The sequence below is a fragment of the Salmo salar genome, chromosome 15 (genome assembly GCF_965601325.2).
Source record: "Salmo salar chromosome 15, fSalSal1, whole genome shotgun sequence".
Lineage (NCBI taxonomy): Eukaryota > Metazoa > Chordata > Actinopteri > Salmoniformes > Salmonidae > Salmo > Salmo salar.
In genome coordinates this window covers 88,431,106-88,455,788 of record NC_138305.1, presented here as the reverse complement: position 1 = coordinate 88,455,788, position 24,683 = coordinate 88,431,106, and the positions used below count along the sequence as shown (strand labels likewise).

General features: G+C 39.9%; 4 protein-coding genes across 4 annotated transcripts in view; 2 read left to right on the top strand and 2 right to left on the bottom strand.

Moving 5' to 3' along the window:
- Positions 1-4,796: 4,796 nt before the first annotated feature.
- Positions 4,797-11,230, bottom strand: ilrun (inflammation and lipid regulator with UBA-like and NBR1-like domains). Its single transcript, XM_014146393.3, has 5 exons — positions 10,833-11,230; positions 9,275-9,429; positions 8,859-9,056; positions 7,184-7,497; positions 4,797-7,039 (listed from the first exon to the last, which is right to left on the bottom strand). The coding sequence occupies exons 1-5, from the start codon at positions 10,988-10,990 to the stop codon at positions 7,004-7,006; spliced, it is 861 nt and encodes a 286-aa protein (XP_014001868.1). The 5' UTR covers positions 10,991-11,230; the 3' UTR covers positions 4,797-7,003.
- A 1,446-nt stretch (positions 11,231-12,676) lies between these two features.
- On the top strand, positions 12,677-16,101 carry LOC106572348 (U1 small nuclear ribonucleoprotein C). The gene is made up of 6 exons (XM_014146394.3): positions 12,677-12,967; positions 13,643-13,685; positions 13,831-13,939; positions 14,067-14,156; positions 15,030-15,137; positions 15,321-16,101. The coding sequence occupies exons 1-6, from the start codon at positions 12,960-12,962 to the stop codon at positions 15,431-15,433; spliced, it is 471 nt and encodes a 156-aa protein (XP_014001869.1). The 5' UTR covers positions 12,677-12,959; the 3' UTR covers positions 15,434-16,101.
- Positions 16,102-16,228: 127 nt separating this feature from the next.
- Positions 16,229-24,683, top strand: part of LOC106572346 (bridge-like lipid transfer protein family member 3A) — a 61,821-nt gene continuing 53,366 nt past the window's right edge. Inside the window, exon 1 of the mRNA XM_014146391.3 lies at positions 16,229-16,467. Coding sequence (XP_014001866.3) covers positions 16,424-16,467 — 44 coding nt within the window. The 5' untranslated portion in view covers positions 16,229-16,423. The remainder of the gene's footprint in view (positions 16,468-24,683) is intronic.
- On the bottom strand, positions 17,955-22,664 carry LOC145860912 (uncharacterized). Its single transcript, XM_082962121.1, has 2 exons — positions 22,329-22,664; positions 17,955-20,486 (listed from the first exon to the last, which is right to left on the bottom strand). Exon 2 carries the CDS (start codon positions 19,777-19,779, stop codon positions 18,814-18,816), a length of 966 nt encoding a protein of 321 aa, XP_082818247.1. The 5' UTR covers positions 19,780-20,486; positions 22,329-22,664; the 3' UTR covers positions 17,955-18,813.

Below are 24,683 nucleotides of genomic sequence, written 5' to 3'. Positions count from 1 at the left end.
GCAGGTTTTCATCATGGATCTCTCTGTACTTTGCTCCGTTCATCTTTCCCTCGATCCTGACTAGTCTCCCAGTCCCTACCACTGAAAAACATTCCCACGGCATGATGCCGCCACCACCATGCTTCACCGTAGGGATGGTATTGGCCAGTTGATGAGCGGTGCCAGGTTTCCTCCAGACATGACCAGTTGTAAAAAAGTAAAAATACTTTTAAGGACTACTTAAGTTGATTTTGGGGTATGTGTACTTAACTATTTATATTTTTGCCAACTTTTACTTTGCTACATTCCTAAAGAAAATAATGTACTTTTTACTCCATACATTTTCCCTGACATCCAAAAGTACTCGTTACATATTGAATGCTTAGCAGGACAGGAAAATGGTCCAATTCACGCACTTGTCAACAGAACATCCTTGGTCATCCTTACTGCCACTGATCTGGCGGACACACTAAACACAAATGCTTCGTTTGTAAATTATGTCTTAGTGTTGTAGTATGCCCCTGGCTATCCGTCAATAAAAAATAAAAATACAAATCAAAAATGTGCCGTCTGGTTTGCTTAATATAAGGATTTTGAAATGGTTTATACTTTTCTTTTGATACTTAAGTACATTTTAGCAATTCCATATACTTTTGATACTGAAGTATATTTAAAATCAAATACATTTAGACTTTTACTCAAGTAGTATTTTACTGGGTGACTATCACTTTTACTTGAGTCATTTTCTATTAAGATATCTTTACTTTTACTCAAGTATGACAATTGAGTACTTTTTCCACAACTGGACGTGACGCTTGGCATTCAGGCCAAAGAGTTTAATCTTGGTTTCATCAGACCAGAGAATCTTGTTTCTCATGGTCTGAGAGTTCTTCAGGTGCCTTTCGGCAATCTCCAAGTGGGCTGTCATGTGCCTTTTACTGTGGACTGGCTTCCGTTTGGCCACTCTACCATAAAGGCCTATTTGGTGGAGTGCTGCAGAGATGGTAGTCCTTCTGGAAGGTTCTCCCATCTACACAGAGGAACTCTTGAGCTCTGTAAGAGTGACCAAAGGGTTCTTGGTCACCTCTATGACCAAGGCCCTTCTTCCCCGATTGCTCAGTTTGGCCGGGCGGCCAGCTCTAGGAAGAGTCTTAGTGGTTCCAAACTTCTTCCATTTTAGAATGATTGAGGCCACTGTGTTCTTGGGTACCTTCAATGTTGCAGACATTTTTTGTACCCTACCCCAGATCTGTGCCTCGACACAATCCTGTCTCAGAGCTCTACAGACAATTATTTTGATCTCATAGCTTGTTTTTTTCGTTAGACTTGCACAATTAACTGTGGGACACTATATAGACAGGTGTGTGCCTTTCCAAATAATGTCCAATCAGTTGAATTTACCACAGCTGGTCTCTAATCAAGTTGTAGAACATCTCAAGGATGATCAATGGAAACAGGATGCACCTGAGCTCAATTTCAAGTCTCAAAGCAAAGGGTCTGAATACTTATGTAAATAAGGTATTTCTGTTTGTGTTTTGACATTTTGTTTTGTCATGTGTGTAGATTTATGAGGGGGGAAAATTATTTAATCAATTTTAGAATAAGTCTGTAACGTAACAAAATGTGAAAAGAATTAAGGAGTCTGAATGCTTTCCGAATGCACCGTATTCAATTCCAGCCATTACAATGAACTTTTCCTCCTATAGCTCCTTCTACCAGCCTCCCCTGTCACACACAAACACTGTCTGATCAGTCTGATAATTGACTGGGACTGGGCCCTGGACTTGAGGTTAGAGAGGCTGACCAGAAATATTGCTGGTTCTATTTATCTAGGTGATAAATAAAAATGAGAAGCTGGCTTTTGCTAAACATACATGAGGTGTTTAAGGTGTTAAACAATGGTTATTCTCTTCACTTTGAGGCGAAGACATTACAAAACACATTGGTTAACATCGTGATAGTAGGACTAGCACAACAGAAAATGAAAGCAAAGCAATTTTATGCCAGAAACCAACTCACAAGGTATAGATCCAGGAATTCCCTAAATGTGTTTAAAACACACTTTCTTTATATACTCAAACTGTCTTTGTGGCATCTAAGATAATTCATTGCACCATTTTCTATTGTCTGATGTGGTCACTAGCCAAACTATGTTTTCTCATGACAACAGTTTGCAGTGAAGTTGAGGAGGATCTGCAACTTTCTGATGAACTGTTGTTAAAAGTGATGTCGCTAGGATAAAATGGCATTAGGAAATGCAGACTTCCACAGGGAAGTTTAAGATGCAAATTCACCTCTTTCCCAATCTGTAAATCTTCCTGGAACTTCTACCAATCTTCCATCTACCACAATCATGCCATTCAAATCTACTTGGAAAGTTGTCATGAGTTGAAAGTGTCATAGTACCAGGGTATGCTTTTATTTGGAAAGGGGGCCAACTTTAGGTCAAACTATTTTGAAGGGATACAGAGATGACAAGCACACGCTTTAGAGTTGTTTGAGCAGTCTGGTGAGGTTGAGAACTAACTAACCAGTCAGGGTTAGGGGTAAGTTACAGCCAGTGTTCTTGATTAACATACATGTTCAGAGCCAGGGGACAGAGGTATAACACAAGAGGCTAAAGCTTAGCCCACAGAATCACAATGACAAATTAATTGAGGGACTTGTGTGTTCAATCAGGCTATGTGTGTGTGAGAGCTGTACTGAAAAGACGGAGACATTTATGAAATGTCTGTCACAGAAAAGGTGATATCCCTCATTTAAATGTTCAGAGAAATTGTATAACAGCAATATTGTAAGAGAGCGAGCGCAAATATTTGCTTAAACAAAAGAGCAATGTTTGTGCAGCGCTGTTGAAATATTCTAAAGAGCTACCATGTGCCAACGCAATTGGATGAATCATCAGAGTAAGTTAATAGACACATCTAACATCTCAGTGTTGTTTTGATGCCAATGACAGATTATGCCCCTTGCCTATAGCAATTAAAATATGTAAAAACCTGTCATTGAATTTGTTTCAATGGCCCCCACCCTGCAACAGCATATACTTTATTTTTGTAATATATTTTCATTGAAGAGTTGAAAGTGCAGAAGAGTAACCCTGTTACACTAACTAGGTAAATCAACATTGTTTCTACGTCATTTCAACAACAACAAAAAATCTATGTGATGATGTTTAATCAATGTGGGGAAATTATTGGATTTGCAAAAACTCATCAATGTAAGGAAATGTTGTATTTTTAGTCATTACCTTGCTTCATAAATTTGAAGAGCACATGCAATTGATCTAAGATTTTTCCAAATGCCTTCAGGGGAAAAGTGTAACATAGCTGATCTGCCTATGACAGGAGGTGTGGTTCTGGACAATGATACTGCTGTCACATTGACAAAGTACAGTCAATCATCCCTGGGTGCAAATGAGTTTTCTGCCGTTTGTTGCCCAACTGCCCCAATGTAATGAAGTAAATAGTAAATATTTGAAAAATGTAATCATGCAAGCCAGGTTTTCAAAGTCAATCACTGGTTGCAGATGGAAGGTGCAGAAGAGTAACAACACTGTTACACTAACGGATTGAATCAACGTTGTTTCTACATCTTTTCAACAACAAATAAATAGATGTGATGACGTTTAATCAACGTGGCAAAATTATTGGATTTGCAAAAAGTAAACAATGTCAGGGAATTTTGTCGAAATTTCACGGAAATCAAAACTAACCGTTGAACTGGGTGGGTAACCTCTTCCATCCACTCAACCCTTGATCCAACCTACTATTACATAATATCATAGTAAGTAACTCATCTTGTCTTCAAACGTATTTTCACTGTCATTATCACGCTCTGCAATAGCCTTCTCCCCTGCTATCTCAGGTGGATGAGCTCGAAGATATTTACATAATGCTCAAGGTCGCCAACATTCAAATGAGCAGCGTTCCCTGAGGCTGTGTCCTCAGCAGATAAACAGAAACTAGTGAACTGTAGCGTTTTGGCAAGTTAGCCCCGCAGACCTAGTGACTGTAACCAAAAACCTCTTTAACTGAAAAAGCACTTTGGTTGAAACACCCACCCACCCTGTCCATCAATTATGCCCTGGGGGTTTGACACAGACGACTGTATGTGGAAGCTATCCCCCTTTTCTTCAGTCAGAGCTCTACACTATCCATGCCTTATACCTATGCAGCTTTACCTTATAATGACGTTTATATCCTGGTCTAATTGGATATGTATTGGCTATTCATAAAATTGGCTGACTTTTCAGACAAATTTTACCATGCCAAAAACATGTAGATCAATGCTACCTGAGATTCAATCACCCACAAGGTGACTGACTGATGGCTGGGATTAATTTATGAATGAGGCTCTGTTACATTTGGTGCAGGGAAAATAATCCATTATTGTGGAGTGGGAACCTGAACAAAAACCAGTGACTGTCGTCATAACCTGAGTTTAGGACCTTTGATTTGGACACCTTATTGACATTAGTAGAGGAAAATGTACAGTTGATGAATGCAAGTTATTCATTCTCAAGTTGCTTGGTAAATATTACAGGCATCCATTTCCACTACCTGTACACAGTAAATAAACGTTTTTTGTCCTCATGTGTCCAGTGCATGATTAAAGCTAATCAGTTGAAGAAATTCATCTGGAGAGAAATGTATTACTGTAGTAACTGCAAAAATACTCAAAGCAAGATAAGTTAACATTCCAGTTCTTTTAAAATCATAAAACTGAAAATTAACTCTAAAATAAAATAAAAACATTTACTGAGTCTATAAATCTAAAGTATGTGCAAAATAAAGACCACGGAGAAACGCCCTGCATTTTGTTTTCAGTGATAATTTAATCATACAAACGTTCGTTCAAACATACAGGAAAAAGGCTTTGCTCTGACTCTGTCTCGTATATGTTCTGCTGTAGAATTCCAAAAGTCATCCATTCACCATTCTGACCCCTGAAAACTTCACAGAAAGAAAAATCTATCATACCCCCTAAAAAAAAAAGCTATGTATCACTCAATACGTGACATCCGACTGTAAACAAAAAACATACGAATGTGGGATGTGTCCCTTATGGTTCCCTATATAGTAAGGAAACTATAAAGGGAATAGGGGGAAATTTGAGACACAACCAAGGAGATTAATGGGCAGTGTATACCTGTTACGACGAGGAGAAACATTTGTCATTACCTTGCTTCATAAATTTGAAGAGCACATGCACTTGATCGAAGATATTACTAAATGCTTTCAGGGCATAACTGTAACATAGGCAGATTAGCTATGACAGGAGGTGTGGTTCTGGACAATGACACTGCTGTGACATTGTCAAAGTAGAGGCAATCATCCCTGGGGGCAAATGAGTTTGCTGCCGTTTGTTGCCCAACTGCCCCAATGTAATGAAGTAAATAGTAAATATTTGAAAAATGTAATCTTGCAAGCCAGGTTTTCAAAGTCAATCACTGGTTGCAGATGGAAAGATAACAAAACCGAGGAGGACCACAGATGTAGCCTACCACCAGGCATGTAGTGTCCCAGGCATGTAGCCTACCAGGCATGTAGCCTACCAGGCATGTAGTGTTCCAGGCATGTAGCCTACCAGGCATGTAGCCTACCAGGCATGTAGCCTACCAGGCATGAAACTGAAGCATAAAGACAACTGGCCATCATAAGGAGCAATAGTAAAATATCTCCCGTTTGGGCTAGAGGCCAAACTACTCAGTGCATAGAGATTAGCCAGTTAGTGCAAGTAATTTAAAACATTCTTTAAAATATAGTCTTTTGAGGGACTAATGAATTGAAGGCCTGTATACTTGAATAAATGATTGGGTTTAACATTGTCTGAGCAAGAGGACACTAATTGTAATTTCAGAATGTTCTCTCAAGAACAGATTCATTTTCCTGGGCTTTGGAATAAACAATAATTAACAAAAATAGCTAGAAAATCTGAAAACCTTAAATGAAGCTGTGTCTTCAAGGCAAATGTAAAAGATCTTTGGGCAGATAAAACAAAAATGCTTCAAAACAACATAGCTCTACATTCAGCAAATACATTCAACTCAAGATTACAAAACCAAGAAACGACACTGCTTTGCAACATGTGGACTTTTGCAATCTCACAGAACAAAATGATGAAGCCCTATTAAAACAAATTGAACCTACAGGATGGTGATATAATCTACTTTCCAAGTATTGATCCTGACATGGAGGGTCCTTTGAGTAAATGTTAGTTTATGGTTATTTTTTTAACCAATTGGTAAGTGGGAAACTGCAATTTTGATTAAGACCTCCCTCTAGTGGATGGATATACTGTAGCTCAACTTCAGAGTAACAGAACCAACCAACAATCAAAAGTGAAGCTACAGCAAATGGGATTTGCATGTGAATAAGCTGTTCTTACTTTGTTGTTACCAGAAAAACATAAAAAACAATACATGCTTATCAGGCTGCTAAATTTGCTGAATTATTCTCCTGTCCCTAAAAAGTATACACTGTGAAATTAGGATTTTAAAAAGTATGAAAAGAAGAGAGGTTACTTTTTTAAAAGTCAGCTTAGGAACTAGAGGATCAGTACGCAAAATAAATGGCTTTTCCTCCCTAGTCTGTCTCTTTCAGGTTGCATAAACCACGCAAACACACATACCCACGCACATGCACACTCCGACACAAACACACACTCCTCCTTTCATCAGTGTAGTCTCAACAGCATTCGGACACGACAACTAAATAACAAAAAAAAAATACTTGTATCTCATCTCTTTAAAAAAAGATTTGTAGCACTCATTTTTAACTTAGCATTCACACATGCATACACTGGATGTGGGATCTTGTTGGTTGAGTCGTATGCTGGGAGAACAGAGCAGCTTTGTCTTCTGGTTTCCGTGTGTGTTGCGTAAAGTGGAGGGGGAACTTTGCATAAGTGTTTGTATGAATCTCAGGATACTCCACCAGCCACAAGTAAAGACTCCTCCCTCAATAGATGGTGTGAATCCAGGAACACAGTGCTACCTGGATGTGACGATGTTTCCCATGTTTTAAGACTGCCCAAAAGGATAGGGTTCGCGAATACCCTGTGGGTAAAAGATAAAGAAACATTTTGTGGATCTAGATTTTTTTTATAAATACAAAGTTGTGATTGTACTGATGAGCTATGGTATAATTGAACAATGAAGGGTATCCCTAAAAAGTTTGCAGTTGCTTCACATAGGCCTTACCTGACTGTAAGTCACTAGGTTGCTTTGGAGCCCGTTTGTTGCTATATTCACAGAGTTGTGTGACAGTCCATTTTGCTCTTGCTGCATTCGGTCCGGGCCACCCTCCCAGACGTCCGCAGGGTCCTTGAGGCCGCTGTCGTCACGGTGACCGTTATCGTGGCCACCGGCGTGTTTCTGTGGCGAGGCGAAGGGGTTGTAGTCTCCCTCCACGTTGCGGGCAGGCTGGGTGTTGAACTCGGCCTGGAAGGAGGACATCTGCTGCGTCACGCCCAGGAGGCCTCCCACCTCCACGCTGACGATTACCCAGATCACATCTACAGTGGGGAGAGACATTAACACTCCACATTTTTCATTGGTAGAATTGGTGCTCTGAACTTTAAAGCAGCAGAAAATAAGATTGAGATACAGCCTATATGAATTCTATCTACTTTTAAAGCACATGTTATGCCCTAGAAACTAATATGTAACACTGTAAAGACATTAGATTATTATAAAAGCTAAAATGTTGATACAAATCCCTGTTATTGAAATTACAAAGTCATTTGTGGAATATTAGGTTTCTGTGCCCCCAAATGTTTGGATATACTGGTAAAGTTAGCTTGCCAATTAGGTAACATGACTGAACAAAGTGTAAGCAAATGGTTAACGACGCGCAAGTAGTTTTACAACGGCCCACAACATGGTTTATGAATGTAAAATGCATTCCCGCCATAGGAAGATAAAAAATGTTGCGCCTGTAATATGGGTCAGATCTTTTGACCTGGGGTACGTTTGTTAAATCACTTTTTGCCATCTACTCCGATTACAGAGCACTCTCGTTTAAGTGTGCCTGAGTGAAAAATAACTGATTAATTTACGAAAGCGCAACACGTTAAATATGACAGGTGTCAGTAAACATCGGCAAAAATGTTTTTAAATAAATTGCTGCCAGCAGCACAGTTACAGTCACTAAAGCTCTAGATAACATGAAAACAGTCTAACCAGCTCTGCTAAGGCGAGTAAATTGGTCAGAGTGGGGTGATCTCTCATTTGTGTCTGGAAGTAGCTACCAAGCTAGCCAACTTTAGCCAGATAAATTTGGCCATTGACTGCCGTTGTGAGGTCAGAATGCTCGGATCAACCCTACTCATCGGCCAGTGTCCAGTGTGCGCTCTGAATGCTCCGAGAACGAAATGCTCTGAATTTACAAACAAACAATCTGAATACGCTCAACGTACGAACGGCACAGAGCGCACTGACACACTGGAGGCAATTTACACACGCACCACTGGTTGATCTATCAGCAAGCCGTTTTCACTATAGTAATGGTGCTTTTTTTCCTAGGGCACTCGGAAACAACAGTACAGCGAAGCCTTATCATTACAACAATTATTATCTGGGAGATTTTTTTCCTAGTTGCACAGTGCTCCCAAAATTGTTATCCTGGTCACACAGCAAAATATTTTGTCACACTTCAGAGCCCTGATTAGACCTTCAATATATTCGAGTGATGTAAACGCTAACTTTGGTGTATTCAACATTAGACTGCGGTAACACTTTACATTAAAGTATACTTTATAAAAGATGTATAAAAGCTTTAAACGATAAATTAGTTTACAGATTATTATAATTGTTTAAATTGTTAACAACAGTTGTGTGCTTATCATTAAGCTGGTTGACAAATGAAGTTTCTCACCCCCATAGAAGAGTCCGGTGGCTGTGCACATCCTCCACTGGCCCTGGTACATGCCAGGGGAAAGGGGGCTGCGCATCTGCACGCTGACATCAGCCATCTCCTGGGGGTTTAATGAGCGCACCATCACCATGTTCACATGACCAAACTGGTCCCCTCCAACATACTTCAGACATACCCCAGGGGGCCAAGACTCGGCTCCTGCAAGAGACAAATAAACAAAACATGCACGATGAAATTAATAAACAATAACCTCAACTGCCAGCTCCAGTAACGATCAGTAGCTTGTTTGGGATGCTGTTTACTACTAGGATGGAACTTCACAGCCTGAAAGCTAACAGTAAGGCCTTGTCAACACTGTTGTCAACACTGTCTATGACTGTGTGCAGCTCCTAAAGGTTTTTTTCACTACAACCAACCTGTGTTCTGTATCCTCCACGTCTTAGTGAATGGCGTGTCAGGGGGAACAGACTCCCCCTCCCCGATCGTCACATCCCCAACAAAAGACATGCATGGTGCGTTGATGTTGGGGCTTTCAAAGTCATAGTAGGCGCCGATGGCTGCTTGTAAGTTCCTATAGGAGACGTAACAATTTAGGGAAAGGAATAAATATCAGTTAGTAGAACACAACAATCCCCAGAGGATAAAAAGAGGGGGAAACTAGAAGCAAAAATCAGTATCATATTTTTACCAAAAGAAGGCCTGCTTATTGAACTGGCCAATTTATGGATGACCTATGCTCCTTATGGAATAAATTGGTTTAAGTCAAGTCAGTATGTCAAATATGAATCTCAGCAGTGAAACTTGTATTGCCTCTTGGATCCCTCCCGTGACACATGGATATAATGACAGGGAGTCAAGCCTACTTAAGCCACCACCCCTAAAGGCCTTTACTAACAAGCTGGTCAACAGGAATTAAACCAAATATTCCAAATATTTCTGAAATTCTCTGACATAAGAGGGTTTTCAAACATTCCTTCCTCATACAATTTGGACAGATGTCTGAGTGGACATTGACCTTTTGAATTATGCATGTTCTTCAGAGCAACACTACAGAAATCTGAATGTGCAACAACATACCTACTGTCATACTGTAGCTGTGAGTGCAGCGGTTCTAATTATAGACAGCTCATTCTGCAAGCGCAATTACATTAAAAAACTAATTGTGACACGTTTCCACTGCAGAACACAGATGTGTGGGGGCAAAGCTTCCACCTGTAACATTGTTGCCCATGAAACTTGGGCATGTTCCCTGATCTAAAGGAGGGTCTTGGAACCTTGTCGTGAGGCAGGCCGTGGTCTTGTAAAGGTCCTTGCTATCAGAGATCCTTGGAATGTCCCTACTCCATTGAAGTTTACATTTACAATTGTAAAGGGTAGTGTTAAGGGTAGTGTTAAGGGTAGTGTTTAGGGTAGGTACGTCCCAAGTATCCCGTATAGCACTAGCGGTCTTGTAATGACTGGGCACTTTCATGTGGAAAGAAATTCATAGTTGAAAAAGAAAAGCAGAATGGACAAACGAACCTCGTTGGTTGAAGCCTTCTGTAGTAGTTAGTTAGCTAGCTAGCTATGATTACTCTTGCTAATTATACTAGGCTCAGTTAATTCAAGAAGACCCTCTCCAGACATTAGAATTAGTCTGACCATAACACAACTGAACACTGGAAAATAAAGATATGTAACTGACACGTTCCCCTGTATAAAATGATAGAAAATAGACCCAGATCTGTCAATGATTTTTCAACCAAGGAAGGACTATACTGGCTGTAGCCAATTAGCTAGTATGCAATCCAAATGACAACCCAATTTAATTACATTTTCCATTTAAGAATATACACAAGACAATACAGTTTTGTCTCGTTGAATTGTAAATAAAAACAAAGTCACAAATAAATAAACAGTGCTGACTATCCGTCATGCAACTAACAAAATCCTAGTATTAGCAATCACAGAGAGGCCACAATTCCCCGAACTCACCAATTGGTCATGTCCAAGAAGAAGGCGCATCCAGCCGGGTTCAGTTGAAACCCAAGCATTCTCTGAAACTCGGCTATGAGGATGTCCTTATCGGTAGTGCCCATGCAGCTAAATTTCTGCATTAACTCCGGGTCCAGGTCCAAATCCATGCCCTCCATCGTGGATTTCCCTGGACATAGACAGGGTTCCTTTCCTAATTTAGTCCGAGGCCTCAACCTGTCATAACAAACTCAACAACAACCCAAATGCGCATGTCATTGACAATTATGCGACTACGTCAACCCATGGCCTGTTCAAGATGGTCGATGTAGCAAGATAATCTGCAACAAAAACATCTGAGTTCAGGTCTCAGACTGTCCGCTATTTATTTTATTACACATAATAGATTATTTAATCTGTAAATGGCTTTAATATCAAACAACATGTGGTGAACACATACACATTGTATTTTGTAATCGAATCCACGCAGCGCCTAGTTCAGGCCGACCTTCTTGAACTAGGCCACAGTTGGCGTTCATAAATTCACTATGGAGTGCGCTCTGGGCCGTTCGTAAATTTAGAGCGTTGTCAGATTGTTCGTAAATTCAGATCGTTTCGCTCTCAGGTCGAGCGTTCTGACCTCACAAAGCAGTCAAGCTATCTAGCTTGCTAGATACAATACTTTCTAACACGTGGATGCGTTCGTAAATTCACTCTGGCTGTTTAATCCGATTTCAAATCTGTGCTAGAGCGCAGAATAATTGATGAATTTACAACATGCAACACCCGTTGAATATGACCGGTGTCAGTCAACAACGGCAAAAAAAAGTTATTAAATTGTTGCCAGCAGCGCAGTTACCAATGATCTAGATAACATGAAAACAGCCTAAATAGTTCTGCTAGGGCGAATAAAATGGTAAGAGTGAAAGGTTCTCTCATTTGTGTCTGGAAGTAGCTAGCCAATTTTAGTAAATTAGCTTCGGTGCTTGAATGCCGTTGTAAGGTCAGAACGCTCGGATCAACCCTACTCCTCTGCAAGAGCTTCCGCAGTGTGCACTGTGCTCCAAGAGCGAAATTCTCTGAATTTACGAATGGATAATCCAGCTACACTCAATTTACGAACGTCCCAGAGCTCTCTCCATAGTGAATTTATGAGCACACCCCTGGGAGAATACTCACTCTGACCATTTTACTTGGGTGAGTGCTATCTGGAATGCTTGAAACATCCCTACCAGTGGCGGTTGTCGTTTAAGATTCAAATCAAATCAAATTGTATTTGTCACATGCCCCGAATACAATAGGTGTAGACCTAACCGTGAAATGCTTACTTTCAAAACCTTAACCAACAATGCAGTTCAATAAATAGAGTTCAGAAAAAAGTAACACTATAAAATAACAATACAGAGTCAATGAGTGGGGATACAGGTTAGCAGTGGCGGTTCTAGACCATTTCAACTGGGGGGGGGGGGGCAAGCTGGAGCCAGTTGTACTGTTAGAGGGGCCAGTTACATTAGACGTTATTGTTGTCATATTGTTTTCTTCACTGCATCTGAGGAGCCTGCAGTGGTCCCCATTTAGACTTGGCCATTGTACTTGCCCTATCAGAGCTGGTTATACGTTTTCATGTTGTCTCGAGGGTTAATGGCTAACTGTGTAACTGGCACCAATTTTTTTTTTTTTTGCTTATGTTTACTGACACGTGTCATAACAACCGGGTTCAAGGTCGTTCGTAAATACATACATTATTTTGCGCTCTGGTACCCACAAACCAGAGTCTTCTGAAATCAGAAAAGAGTGCCAGAGGGAATTTACTAACGCACCCGCGTATATTGTAGTTGTGCTAAGATGATCAGATTTCAGGATTGTTTTGCACTGGAAAGGGAATTATTAGAAATGCACGCAGCCTTCACAAGATAATTCCAAATGGCCAATACAGTAATGTATAAAACATTGTTGAGTCAGTCAGTGCCCTGCTGGTATAGTTTGTATTATTTGCAACACCTGTAGTGGGGGTGGTGGCGCTGCAGTTATTATGAGGACTCTCATTATGGCGCACCTCTTTCCTTGAAAAGAGTCGTCGTTTACTTAGGCTTCCGGTAAAGGGCCGTTTTTAACATATTTCAGTGCTTGTTAGCAAGGCTGCTCAAAATGCCGAAGTAAGTATTTATCTTTTGTCTCTCAGTAGAGCATTTATTCTCTTTTGAAGGTATTTGACCTTAATGAAGACTGAACATGTATATCTAATTTAACGAATCGAAGTTATAGTAGTTTATTCAACCGGCCTCATATTTCAGCTACCTTTGTTGGGGTCGTCACTAGTTACCACAGCCTCAAAGTCATAAACCCCGCCTATTTCTACAATATCACGTTTTCAAATTGTCACGTGCAGAATTACCGTGAAATGTATTTTTTTCAAGGTCTAAACCCAACAATTCAGTAATCAATAACAATGTAATACTACAAATAAAAATAGATCAAAAACACACGTGAAATAAGAACTCGAGAAAGTATTTATACTATTATATACATGGTCAGACCATTACCATATGTACAATGTTCAGGGATACTGGAGTGATCTCTTCTTACAATTTGATCTTAAACATATCCAAAACCACACTGCTAACCTTATGCCTAACCTTAAGATTAAAAAGCATGTTTTGGTTTTCACGATTTGACGATCTAGTCAATGTTTTACTTTGGCTGTGTTAACTCTGTTGGCTGGGAAGGAAGTGATAACCAGCAGCAATAGCATCATTGTTTATTTGTTTTTATACTATCTGGTTCTGCCTACACAAATTGATCTACCACTCAATATGTCTGTTTATCATCAGGTTTTATTGTGATTACTGTGATACCTACCTTACTCATGACTCGGTAAGTCTGCATAACATTGCTAGTGGAATTGTTTCCTGATTGCATGTGGTTGATTCTGTCATTAAGCTGAATGTGATGAGTTTTTTTCTTCTTTTACCCTATAAGTTATGTTGGTCAACATTGATGAATGTTCTGTGTTTGGCAGCCCTCTGTGAGGAAAACACACTGCAGTGGCCGCAAACACAAAGAAAATGTAAAAGACTACTACCAGAAATGGATGGAAGAACAAGCGCAGAGCCTCATTGACAAAACAAGTGAGTAACACACAAAAAGACTGACCTGTCTTTGTTACCTTGTGTTAAGCCAATACCGTCTTAGGTGAATGGGGGCCTGAAGGCTAATATGTCAGGAGCTCTAACTTTGTCATTGTGTTTCTCTTAGCTGCTGCCTTCCAACAAGGGAAGATGCCCCCAACACCATTCCCAGGAGCCCCACCTACAGGGGGTGCCATGATCCCTCCACCAAACCTCAGTAAGTGCATTAAGGCCATGTATACTGAACAAAAATATAAAACGCAACGTGTAAAGTGTTGGTTTCATGAGCTGAAATAAAAGATCCCAGAAATATTCCACATGCACAAAAAACTCTCAAATTGTGTGCATTTGTTTACATCCATGTTGGTAAGCATTTCTCCTTTGCCAAGCTAACCCATCCACCTGACAGGTGTGGCATATCAGGAGGCTGATTAAACAGCATGATCATTACACAGGTGCACCTTGTGCTGGGGACAATAAAAGGCCTAAAATGTGCCGTTTTGTCATACAACACAATGCTACAATGTCTCAAGTTTTGAGGGAGCGTGCAATTGGCATGCTGACTCCAAGAATGTCTACCAGAGCTGTTGCCAGATAATGTAATATTAATTTCTCTACCATAAGTTGCCTCCGTCGTTTCAGAGAATTTGGTAGTACATCCAACCGGCCTTGCAACCGCAGACCACGTGTAACCACGCCAACCCAGGACCTCCACATCTGGCTTCTTCACCTGTGGAATTGTCTGAGGGGGGGTGGGGGTGCTGTGGATTATTTCTGTCTCTAATGAAGCCCTTTTCATGGGGGAAAATAATTTTGATTGGCAGGGCCTGGCTACAGAATGGGGGAGCCCAATTTTATTTAAATTGACTGATTTCCTTATGAACTGTAACTCAGTAAAATCTTTGAAATTGTTGCATGTTGCACATTTTTGTTCAGTATGTTTGTTAGGATGCGAAGATCGCATCCAAGAGCAACCGAAAGTCCTTTCTTGGAAAGCAAATCTTACAACCCATTTACTTTATATAACAATATTTTTGCTCTAATGGTCTGAGTTTCCTGGTGGTAATTGTTGTTAATGTGTCACCAATAGATGGCCCCCCACGTCCAGGGATGCTACCAACACCCCAGATGGGTGGTCCTCCAATGATGCCCATGATGGGCGGAATGGGACCACCACCTGGAATGATGGGTGGACCAGGTAGGATAACCTCAACTCTTATTTCTGTGATATACATATTCGTCACTTGTTTGAATCGATGTATACTTCAGTTTTCCAATATTGTGGAGGAAACATACCACTATCTAAAACTAAATACTATAATCTGAACAAATAAATGATTGAAACCACCACCTGTAAATGCTTTCTTTCCTACATTCTCAGGTATGCGACCTCCAATGGGTGGCCGAATGCAGATGATGCCTGGACATCACATGATGCGGCCTCCCGGTCACCCAATGATGATGCGGCCAATGATGGCACGGCCAGACCGATAAACTCTCCCGACTCCCTAAAACACACCATGGGTTTGTTCCACATGATCAGTAAATCTCTTATTTTCTCACTTATAAAATCGGTTAGATTAGGGAAATCTATTGTTGAATAAGGTGGTCTCAAATATAAAATGTTTGTCTCTGACAAGTGCCACAGTCGCTCACATGTAGCTATTTGATCGTATAATTATTGGTAACTTTGCGTCAAACTTCTACTAAGTAGATTTGAAGGTAAGGAGCTTTACTGATCCTGTCAAACTAACCTTTTGGCAAATCCCTCCCCACTCTACAACTGGTTCTTGGACTTCACTTTACATAATGTGTTGGTTATCTTGCCTTTGCTGTACTATCCATTTTCCCTGGATGGATTTCATTTTTATTATTCTACAGATTTTATAATGTTCCCTCTGCTTATTCCCATTTCCCTGCTCATTGTTATTTTGGTGTCTTGGCAAGTGCCCAAGACAAAACGGGAAGTTATGAAAATGTTGTTGAATGTGTTTTATCATTCACCTAGAGGTGTATTATAAGGTCTCCCATTTGATTTGGTTTTATTTTGTTGGTAGTACCAGTCAGATGAGCCAGCAGTTTCTTTTTTACAATTTTATGAGCCGTTACTATTGGCTTTGAATTTGTTGTATTACGGTCTATTAAACGAAAAAGCAAAGTTCTCTCTGTTTGGACGTTAATGTTTTAATCTCTGAACAACACCGCTGTCATTTGTATACGTATCTCTTCATAAATTCAGCAGGAGGCGCTAGAATGCAATATTTGTGACCCAGGCACCTGAACCCAAGGCAGCATGTTTTTTGTTCGCTATGTCTTATGGGAAAAATACTTTTAGACAAATGACTGTGCAATCGTAATGAATGAGAGAAGGCAGCCAGCTGGGCATTTCACTGAAGATAAGAGGGCGTGGAATGTGAAGAGATGCAAATAAGCTAGCTACAAATAAACAATTTAGCTAGCGATCTTATTCTCCCCAATACCGCTATGGCAGGAATAATAAAAAAACAAATCTTGAAACATTTGTCCAGGTAAGAAAGATTGCTTGCTAGCTCGGCTAACGTTAACATCTTTGCTTTGACTGGCTAGCTACTAACTAGGTATGTCAACCAGAGGTGGCCAAATAACTTGCAACATATTCATTATTTGTAACAGCCCACTATGTATTTTGTGCTTTATACGTCTGCTGGCAAACTCGCTAGCTGGTAGTGCAAGGCTGATTGATGCATGCCAACAGACGTTTTAGCTATTGGAAGAAGAGAAACGAGAGATTTGTCAGTCACCTTGCATAATTAAGCAATATTGCTGACTGTAAAGAAATGAAACCAGTATTGATAATGGTACCATTTCTCCGGAGTATGACTGTAAATAAGAGATGAATGTTATGTTTACCTTCAAGTTCTCTGCTTGGAACATAACACTGTCAGTCAACCAATAGACGTTGCTTTTATGTAGACTTTTCAGGACCTGTCAGCACTGTGCCTAACGATCCGACAGCAGTACAGCCACAGTCTAAGCTCCTGAACGGGGTTTAAACAATTGTCAAGCCTCTGATATCCTTGGTAAGCAATTGAGTAAGTGGAAATTCTCCTTATAGAGAAATTAAGCTCAGGTAACTTCAGGACTATTACTACACAAATGTTCCTTGTTTGAGTCAGAAAATAGTCTCAGAATCAGACTGAGTCCTTGTAGTTGGTCAAACCACACTGGGTGCTTGTGAGGACACATGCCGACTGGGTGTCATTCCAAGTTGGTGCTGAATGGCTGCCAGCCCTTCATTCAGTGTAATTTGTCATCACCTTATTACAGTGGTTAGACTAACATGGCTTTACATCTCACAAGGATCTCATGTGATAGAATTAACATCAATCAGTGAGGGCTGGGGATTCCCAGGGACCTCACAATACAATATTATCACGATTCTTAGGTGTCGATACCCCTTACCAAAAAACAGGCTTCTGGCAAACCTTTGGCCAGTTTGCTGCAAGCCCATATCTTCTCATGCAAATTAGTTTTGTGGCAACTTGTGAACTTCTGACTAACAATTCTGGGAAACATACTGTTTGCTGCAAACTATGTCAGAATATGGAAATTAGATCCGTTTTTGTGTTACTGTGTGTTATAATTAAAATGTATCCACATAGGGGTGCAACTTTGGTTTTAGAAGTGTGGGAGGACAATTATTATAATACCGCTTTTTAAAATCCAGTCAGAGCCGACCGCTTGGAGGCGTCCGCATGGTCCTAAAGCACACCGTAGCCTCGTTTTGTGTCACATTCCAATGATAGAACTGGGGGGTACAAAAATGCAATTTCAGAATGTGTGGGGGGGGAGGACACGTCCCCAGTGAAAGTTGTGCCCCTGTATCTATATAAACCAAATCTCAACTTTAAATGAACTTGCTTCTCACAGATCTAAATATACTAAACAACATGTATTCAATGTCTTAACAGAAGTAAATCCAATACAGCTTGAAATCAGAATGCTAATGAAGAAAAGAGCAGACTGGATATTTCCCAAATAAATTGTTTATTTAATATTTGTATGTAGCTACAACATTAACATGAGGGATGTGGCCTTATGTAGCAAAATTTGAAAGTGTTTTTTTACATTGGATAAAACCAGACACACAGAGCTAGAAAATTGAATATCATACACTGCAGTTGAGGAACAATGGGAAAGTAATTCTGCTTTGAAAGTTGATAAACTTGAAACCCCACTTTTGAGAAAATGCACCTTGAATGTTTTGGTACACCGACTGGAGAGTTCTTTGTCTACACCCATTCAGCATCGTTCACACCCTCTTAATAAGCCTTAGTCACACCTAGGGTTGCACATTTTGGGGAATATTCAGAGGTGGAAACTTTCCTTTGGAATTAACAGGAATATGGAAATATATGCAAATTCATATTAATACCATTTAAATGTAGATGTTTTTTGCATTGGATATATTTACCATATCATATGGAGACAAACAAACCTTTATAATAAGTAGACAAAATTGCAAATGATTAAATCCTTCCAATAAATAAATAAAACAAACATTTAGTTATGAATTGAACTTTAATTAAATGAGTTGACTCTTCACATGGGATGATTTTACTGAACAACAAAAGGGAATATTGAATGATCCCCAATGATCCATCGCATCTCCCAAAAACGTTTTCAACATACATCTGTAAAATGATAGTCTAGAAACTAAAGCTTTGGTTGTGTTCCTCTCAGGCTTCCATGTCTTCTCCCTGGACCTCCTCAATGTCCACCTCTTGAACATCAAACTCTGAGGCCTCATCTTCACTGTCACTTTCCAACCTTGTTGAGGATGGTTCGTTGTCAGGCTCAAAAAGCCTCAAATTTGCCCGGATGGCCACCAATTTTTAAACCCTTGTATTGGTCAGCTTGTTGTGTGCTTTGGTGTGTGTGTTCCCAAACAAGGACCAGTTGCGCTCTGAGGTGGCTGATGTTGGTGGGATTTGGAGGATGATGGAGGCAACAGGGGAAAGAGCCTCAGATCCACAAAGTCCCTTCCACCAGGTGGCTGATGTAATATGGCAGTAGTGCCAACATATCTCATCTCCATCCCAAAGCCCTTGCTTGGAAGTGTACTTCACCAGACTGCCAAGAACCCTGTCCTCATCCAGGCCAAGGTGGCAAGACACAGTAGTGATGACACCATAGGCCTTGTTGATCTTTGCACCAGACAGGATGCTCTTGCCAGCATACTTGGGGTCCAACATGTACACTGCAGCGTGTATGGGCTTCAGGCAGAAGTCTTCATGCTTTTTGATGTATTTCAGAACTGTAGTTTCCTCTGCTTGGCGCAACAGTGAAGTGGGCAGGGCAGTACGGATTTCTCCTCTTACATCTGCAACAGTCATAACATCAGACAGGATGGCATTGTCTCCCTCAATCCGTGCAATGGCTACTGCTATAGGTTTCAGGAGTTTCAGGCTGCTTACCACTCTCTCCCAAAATACATAATCCAGGAGGATCCTGATGATGGGGCTGTCCGTATCGGCAGACTGTGATATGGCCATTTCTTGGAGAGACTCCTTCCCCTCCAGGAGACTGTCAAACATGATGACAACACCATCCCAACGGGTGTTGCTGGGCAGCTTCAATGTGGTGCTCTTATTCTTCTCACTTTGCTTGGTGAGGTAGATTGCTGCTATAACTTGATGACCCTTCACATACCTAACCATTTCCTTGGCTCTCTTGTAGAGTGTATCCATTGTTTTCAGTACCATGCTGTCCTTGAGGATCAGATTCAATGCATGAGCAGCACAGCCAATGGGTGTGATGTGAGGGTAGGACTTCTCTACTTTAGACCAAGCAGCCTTCATGTTTGCAGCATTGTCTGTCACCAGTGCAAATACCTTCTGTGGTCCAAGGTCATTGATGACTGCCTTCAGCTCATCTGCAATGTAGTGACTGGTGTGTCCCTTGTGTCTGTGCTCTTGTAGAATACTGGTTGAGGGGTGGAGATGTAGTTAATTATTCCTTGCCCACGAACATTCGACCACCCATCAGAGATGATTGCAATACAGTCTGCTTTCTCTATGATTTGCTTGACCTTCACTTGAACTCTGTTGAACTCTGCATCCAGCAAATGAGTAGATAAAGCATGTCTGGTTGGAGGGGTGTATGCTGGGCGAAGAACATTCAGAAATCTCTTCCAATACACATTGCCTGTGAGCATCAGAGGTGAACCAGTTGCATACACAGATCGAGCAAAACATTCATCAGCATCTCTGACTACGTTCCTCCATTGAGTCAAAAAAACGTCTGATTCCAGGAGGACCATGAGCTGTTGCTATCGATAAGGTGTCTGATTCATCATTTTCACCTCGAATAGAAGTAGAGGGACTTTTGTCAGAGGTTGCTTGTTGTGAGCGATGCAGGGACTTTATGTACTTGGCCAGATGAGTCGGCATCTTTGTTGCATTCTTCACATATGATTTGGCACAGTATTTGCAAATGTACATAGCTTTTCCTTCTACATTAGCTGTAGTGAAATGTCTCCACATCAGATAGTGCCCATGGCATTTTCCTGTAAAGATTAAATCGTTTTTTGTAAAAAATAAATACAATTCCATGTACAGATACATATTTAAGCAGTTAAATAACTCCTTTGTAAGATAAATGTTTTAAAATGAAACGTGTATGGAAACAGGTGAATTAACACTCAGTTAGCAGGCTCAAGCAAGCTAAAACCCACATGGTAGCAAAAACTAACTAGTTAACAAAAAAAATTATGTACACTACCGGTCAAAAGTTTTAGAACACCTACTCATTCAAGGGTTTCTTTATTTTTACTATTTTCTACATTGTATAACAATAGTGAAGACAAACTATGAAATAACACATTTTGAATCATGTAGTATAGAAAAAGTGTTAAACAAATCAAAATATTGTATATTTGAGTTTATTCAAGTAGCCAATCTTCGCCTTTGACAGTTTTGCACACTCTTGGCATTCTCTCAACCAGCTTCATGAAGTAGTCACCTGGAATGCATTTCAATTAACAGGTGTGCCTTGTTAAAAGGTAATTTGTGGAATTTCTTTCCTTAATGCGTTTGAGCTAATCAGTTGTGTTGTGACACAGCTCAAATAAGCAAAGAGAAATGACAGTCCATCATTACTTTAAGACATGAAGGTCAGTCTATACGGAACATTAAGAACTTTGAAAGTTTCTTCAAGTGCATTCGCAAAAACCATCAAGCGCTATGATGAAACTGGCTCTCACGAGGACTGCAACAAGATTGGAAGACCCATAGTTATCTCTGCTGCAGAGGATACGTTCATTAGAGTTACCAGCCTCAGAAATTGCAGCCCAAATAAATTCTTCAGAGTTCAAGTGACAGACACATCTCAACATCAACTGTTCAGAGACTGTGTGAATCAGGCCTTCATGGTCAAATTGATGCAAAGAAACCACTACTAAAGGACTTCAATAAGATGAAAAGACATGCTTGGGTCAAGAAACACGAGCAATGGGCATTAGACCGGTGGAAATTTGTCCTTTGGTTTGGAGTCCAAATTGGAGATTTTTGGTTCCAACCTCTGTGTCTTTGTGAGATGCGTTGTGGGTGAACGGATGATCTCTGCATGTGTATTTCCCACCTTAAAGCATAGAGGAGGAGGTCTGATGGTACTTTGCTGGCGACACCGATTTATTTCGAATTCAAGGAACACTTAACCTGCATGGTTACCACAACATTCTGCAGTGATACGCCATCCCATCTGGTTTTCGCTTAGTGGGACTATCATTTGTTTTTCAACAAGACAATGACCCACACACCTCCAGGCTGTGTAAGGGCTATTTTACCAAGAAGGAGAGCGATGGAGTGCTGCATCAGATGACCTGACCTCCACAATCCCCCTACCTCAACCAAGTTGAGAAGGTTTTGTATGAGTCAAACCACAGAGTGAAGGAAAAGCAGCCAACAAGTGCTCAGCATATGTGGGAACTCCAAGAGTGTGGGAAAAGCATTCCAGGTGAAACTGGTTGAGAGAATGCCAAGAATGTGCAAAGCTGTCATCAAGGCAAAGGATGGCTATTTGAAGAATCTGAAATGTATATATATATATATATATATATATATATATATATATATATATATATATATATATATATATATATATATATATATATATATATATATATATATATATATATTTTTTTTTTTTTTTTCTCCCTTTAACACTTTTGGTTACTACATAATTCCATGTGTTATTTCATAGTGTTGATGTCTTCACTATTATTCTACAATGTAGAAAATAGTAAAAATAAAGAAAAAACGTTTGAATGAGTCAGTGTTCTAAAACATTTGACCGGTAGTATATGTCATAAAATATATTCACCCCACCCAGTATTGTAATCAAAACTTACCAGAAACCATGTAGTCCTTGGCTCAGACAGTGTAGTAGTGTGGGCTCAATAGCATCTCTTTAGTGTGCAAGATCTTGAAGATCAGCTGTACATGTGATGGATGAGTGTACATGTTATGGAAGAATGCACTGTGCATGCAGAGGGTTGCAATTCCATTGAATTGGGGATAGTTTAACCAAAATATGCTACAAGACCTAGAATTGCCTTATGTGTATTCCACAAAAAAGGTTCACTGTTATAAGCTAATGATTTTTGATGAATTTAAGCAAAATTCCCCAAATTCCCAAGCTTAACTTCCCATGAAAAAATTCCGTAAATTTACCAGAACTTTTCCAACCCTTTGCAACCCTAGTCCCACCCATCTCTTTAAGGAATCACATGTGAGGCCATGTGGTAAAATCTAAGTTTGTCACATGCACAAATAAACAGAAGGTGTAAACGGTACAGTGATTATACTTGCATAGTGGCAATATCCAAAAACAGAAAGTGTCCAGATAAAAAATATTTTATCGTTATTAGATTACGCTTACCTGACACAATTGTCTAAATTGATGGGTCATGTGCAGGAAATGCTTTAACCACCCCTCACCCACATCTAGCTAAGTGAATGGGTCACTATTGTCTAGACATGTACACATGTACACAAAATACAATAGAATCGAGGGCCGTTATCACCCCCAGACACACCTGCTAATTTGATGGGTCATGTAATAATCCAGCCAAAGTGTAGTCTTTTGTTTAGACATGTAGCTAGCTAGCTAGACAATGAACTGACGTAACCCCAACTCATACCACTACCAATACAAACATTGTCAGTTGTATTATGAATCTGCAGTTTGCTAAAGCTAACAAACTAGGTTCAATGTCAACTAGCTAACATTAGGCTATAACTAGCAATGCAAATACATTTCTGATTCGAATAATATTACTACACAGATCATACACGTAATGTTAGCTAGTGATCCAGCAAGCTAATGTTTGCTAGATGACTAAAAGTATGCTTTAACTTGCAATAAAAATGACTGACAAAATTAGAAACTTATATATGGAAAAATGTAGCTAGACTCTTACCTGTATACATGAACGCTACACGGCAGACAGGAACCATTTTTAACTCCGGTTCACACTGACCGTAGCGTGTGCAGAATGTAGCCCATCACTTTTTCCTACTGATCTGTCGATAGCACCTGCTAAATTCAAGGAATCAATGTTGTTGAGAAAAGTAGCAAAAAATGTCACGTTATATCTTTCAAAAACGGCGCGGTAGAAAGGACTGTCAACACATACTGTGAACAGCTCATGTTATATACAGAAGCGAGCTACATAGCAGACCAATCCAAACTCATCTCCCGGCATGTCCAGCCCATACATTTTCTTAGCCAATTATGGCTAGTGGGAAGGTTCCTGTCTTTTTCCATGGCTAAACCAACTAGGCTCGTAATTTAACCATTTTATTTGTATTTATGGATGAAATATGTTTGTTATTAAGGCACAAACGTTCACATGTTCCTGAAGGCATTTCTGCCAAAAACACATTTAGAAAAAAACAACATTTTGCTCCTGTGAAATAGTGTGACATACGACTAGTTTCCTGAAACGAGTCACAAATGTGAACACTTTGGGGATGTTGATCTTAGGCTGTTTAAAGGGGCATATACAGAATTGACATGAGCCAAGTGATTACTGAGCAATATATTTCAACCAATGGATGTTTAAAAGATAAGATAATTGACAATAAATAATTAAACCAACAAAAACTAAATTGAACCCAGTTCAGAACTATTGCCTTTTTGAGTGTATGTTGGAGATGGCGGCCCTGTGGCATCCCTTCATCCAATGCTTGTTGAATGGATGCACTGAAATGATCAGAAAACAAAAACAAGATATTGAAACATTTTATATTTTGGCATCTTAAAAGGTAGACTCAGCGGCTAATTGGCGGGTGGGTTTGGCTTTTGAAAAACTGGGTCAGCTGTTACAAAGTTACCTCGATGTTGCTATGCTTCTCACTGGAACTGGCATTCTTTATATGTTTCAGCAAGGAAATAAAGTTTCTGCCTTGTATAAATGTGTGGCCACAGTATACAAGATTTTTTTCCAGCCCTCAACACAATTGATTCAAACTAATCAACTAATTATGATATTCAACCTAGATTGGGGACTTCAAAAGAAAACGCAACATAAAATTGAGTTATGCCTAATATGGAAATGTATATTATGTTTCCAAAATGAATAATTGTTAACTGACATCTCAAAGCCATGCATGCACAAAGCCTTGCCCTGGTGCACATTTCTCTGTCCTCAGTTTGATTAAAGGCCTCAATCTGTCTTTTTGCCTTGTAACTGATGGCTTCT

Bases quoted from the DNA above. Each gene is read 5' to 3' on its own strand.
- ilrun (XM_014146393.3), bottom strand. From the start codon at position 10,990: ATGGAGGGCATGGATTTGGACCTGGACCCGGAGTTAATGCAGAAATTT. The intron at 9,057-9,274 runs GTTGGTTGTAGT...TGTCTCTTGCAG, and splicing joins GTGGAGGATACAGAACACAG to GAGCCGAGTCTTGGCCCCCT. The intron at 7,040-7,183 runs GTAAGGCCTATG...TTTTACCCACAG, and splicing joins ACCTAGTGACTTACAGTCAG to GGTATTCGCGAACCCTATCC.
- LOC106572348 (XM_014146394.3), top strand. The intron at 13,686-13,830 runs GTAAGTCTGCAT...TGTGTTTGGCAG, and splicing joins CCTACCTTACTCATGACTCG to CCCTCTGTGAGGAAAACACA. The intron at 14,157-15,029 runs GTAAGTGCATTA...TGTCACCAATAG, and splicing joins GATCCCTCCACCAAACCTCA to ATGGCCCCCCACGTCCAGGG.
- LOC145860912 (XM_082962121.1), bottom strand. From the start codon at position 19,779: ATGAAGGCTGCTTGGTCTAAAGTAGAGAAGTCCTACCCTCACATCACA.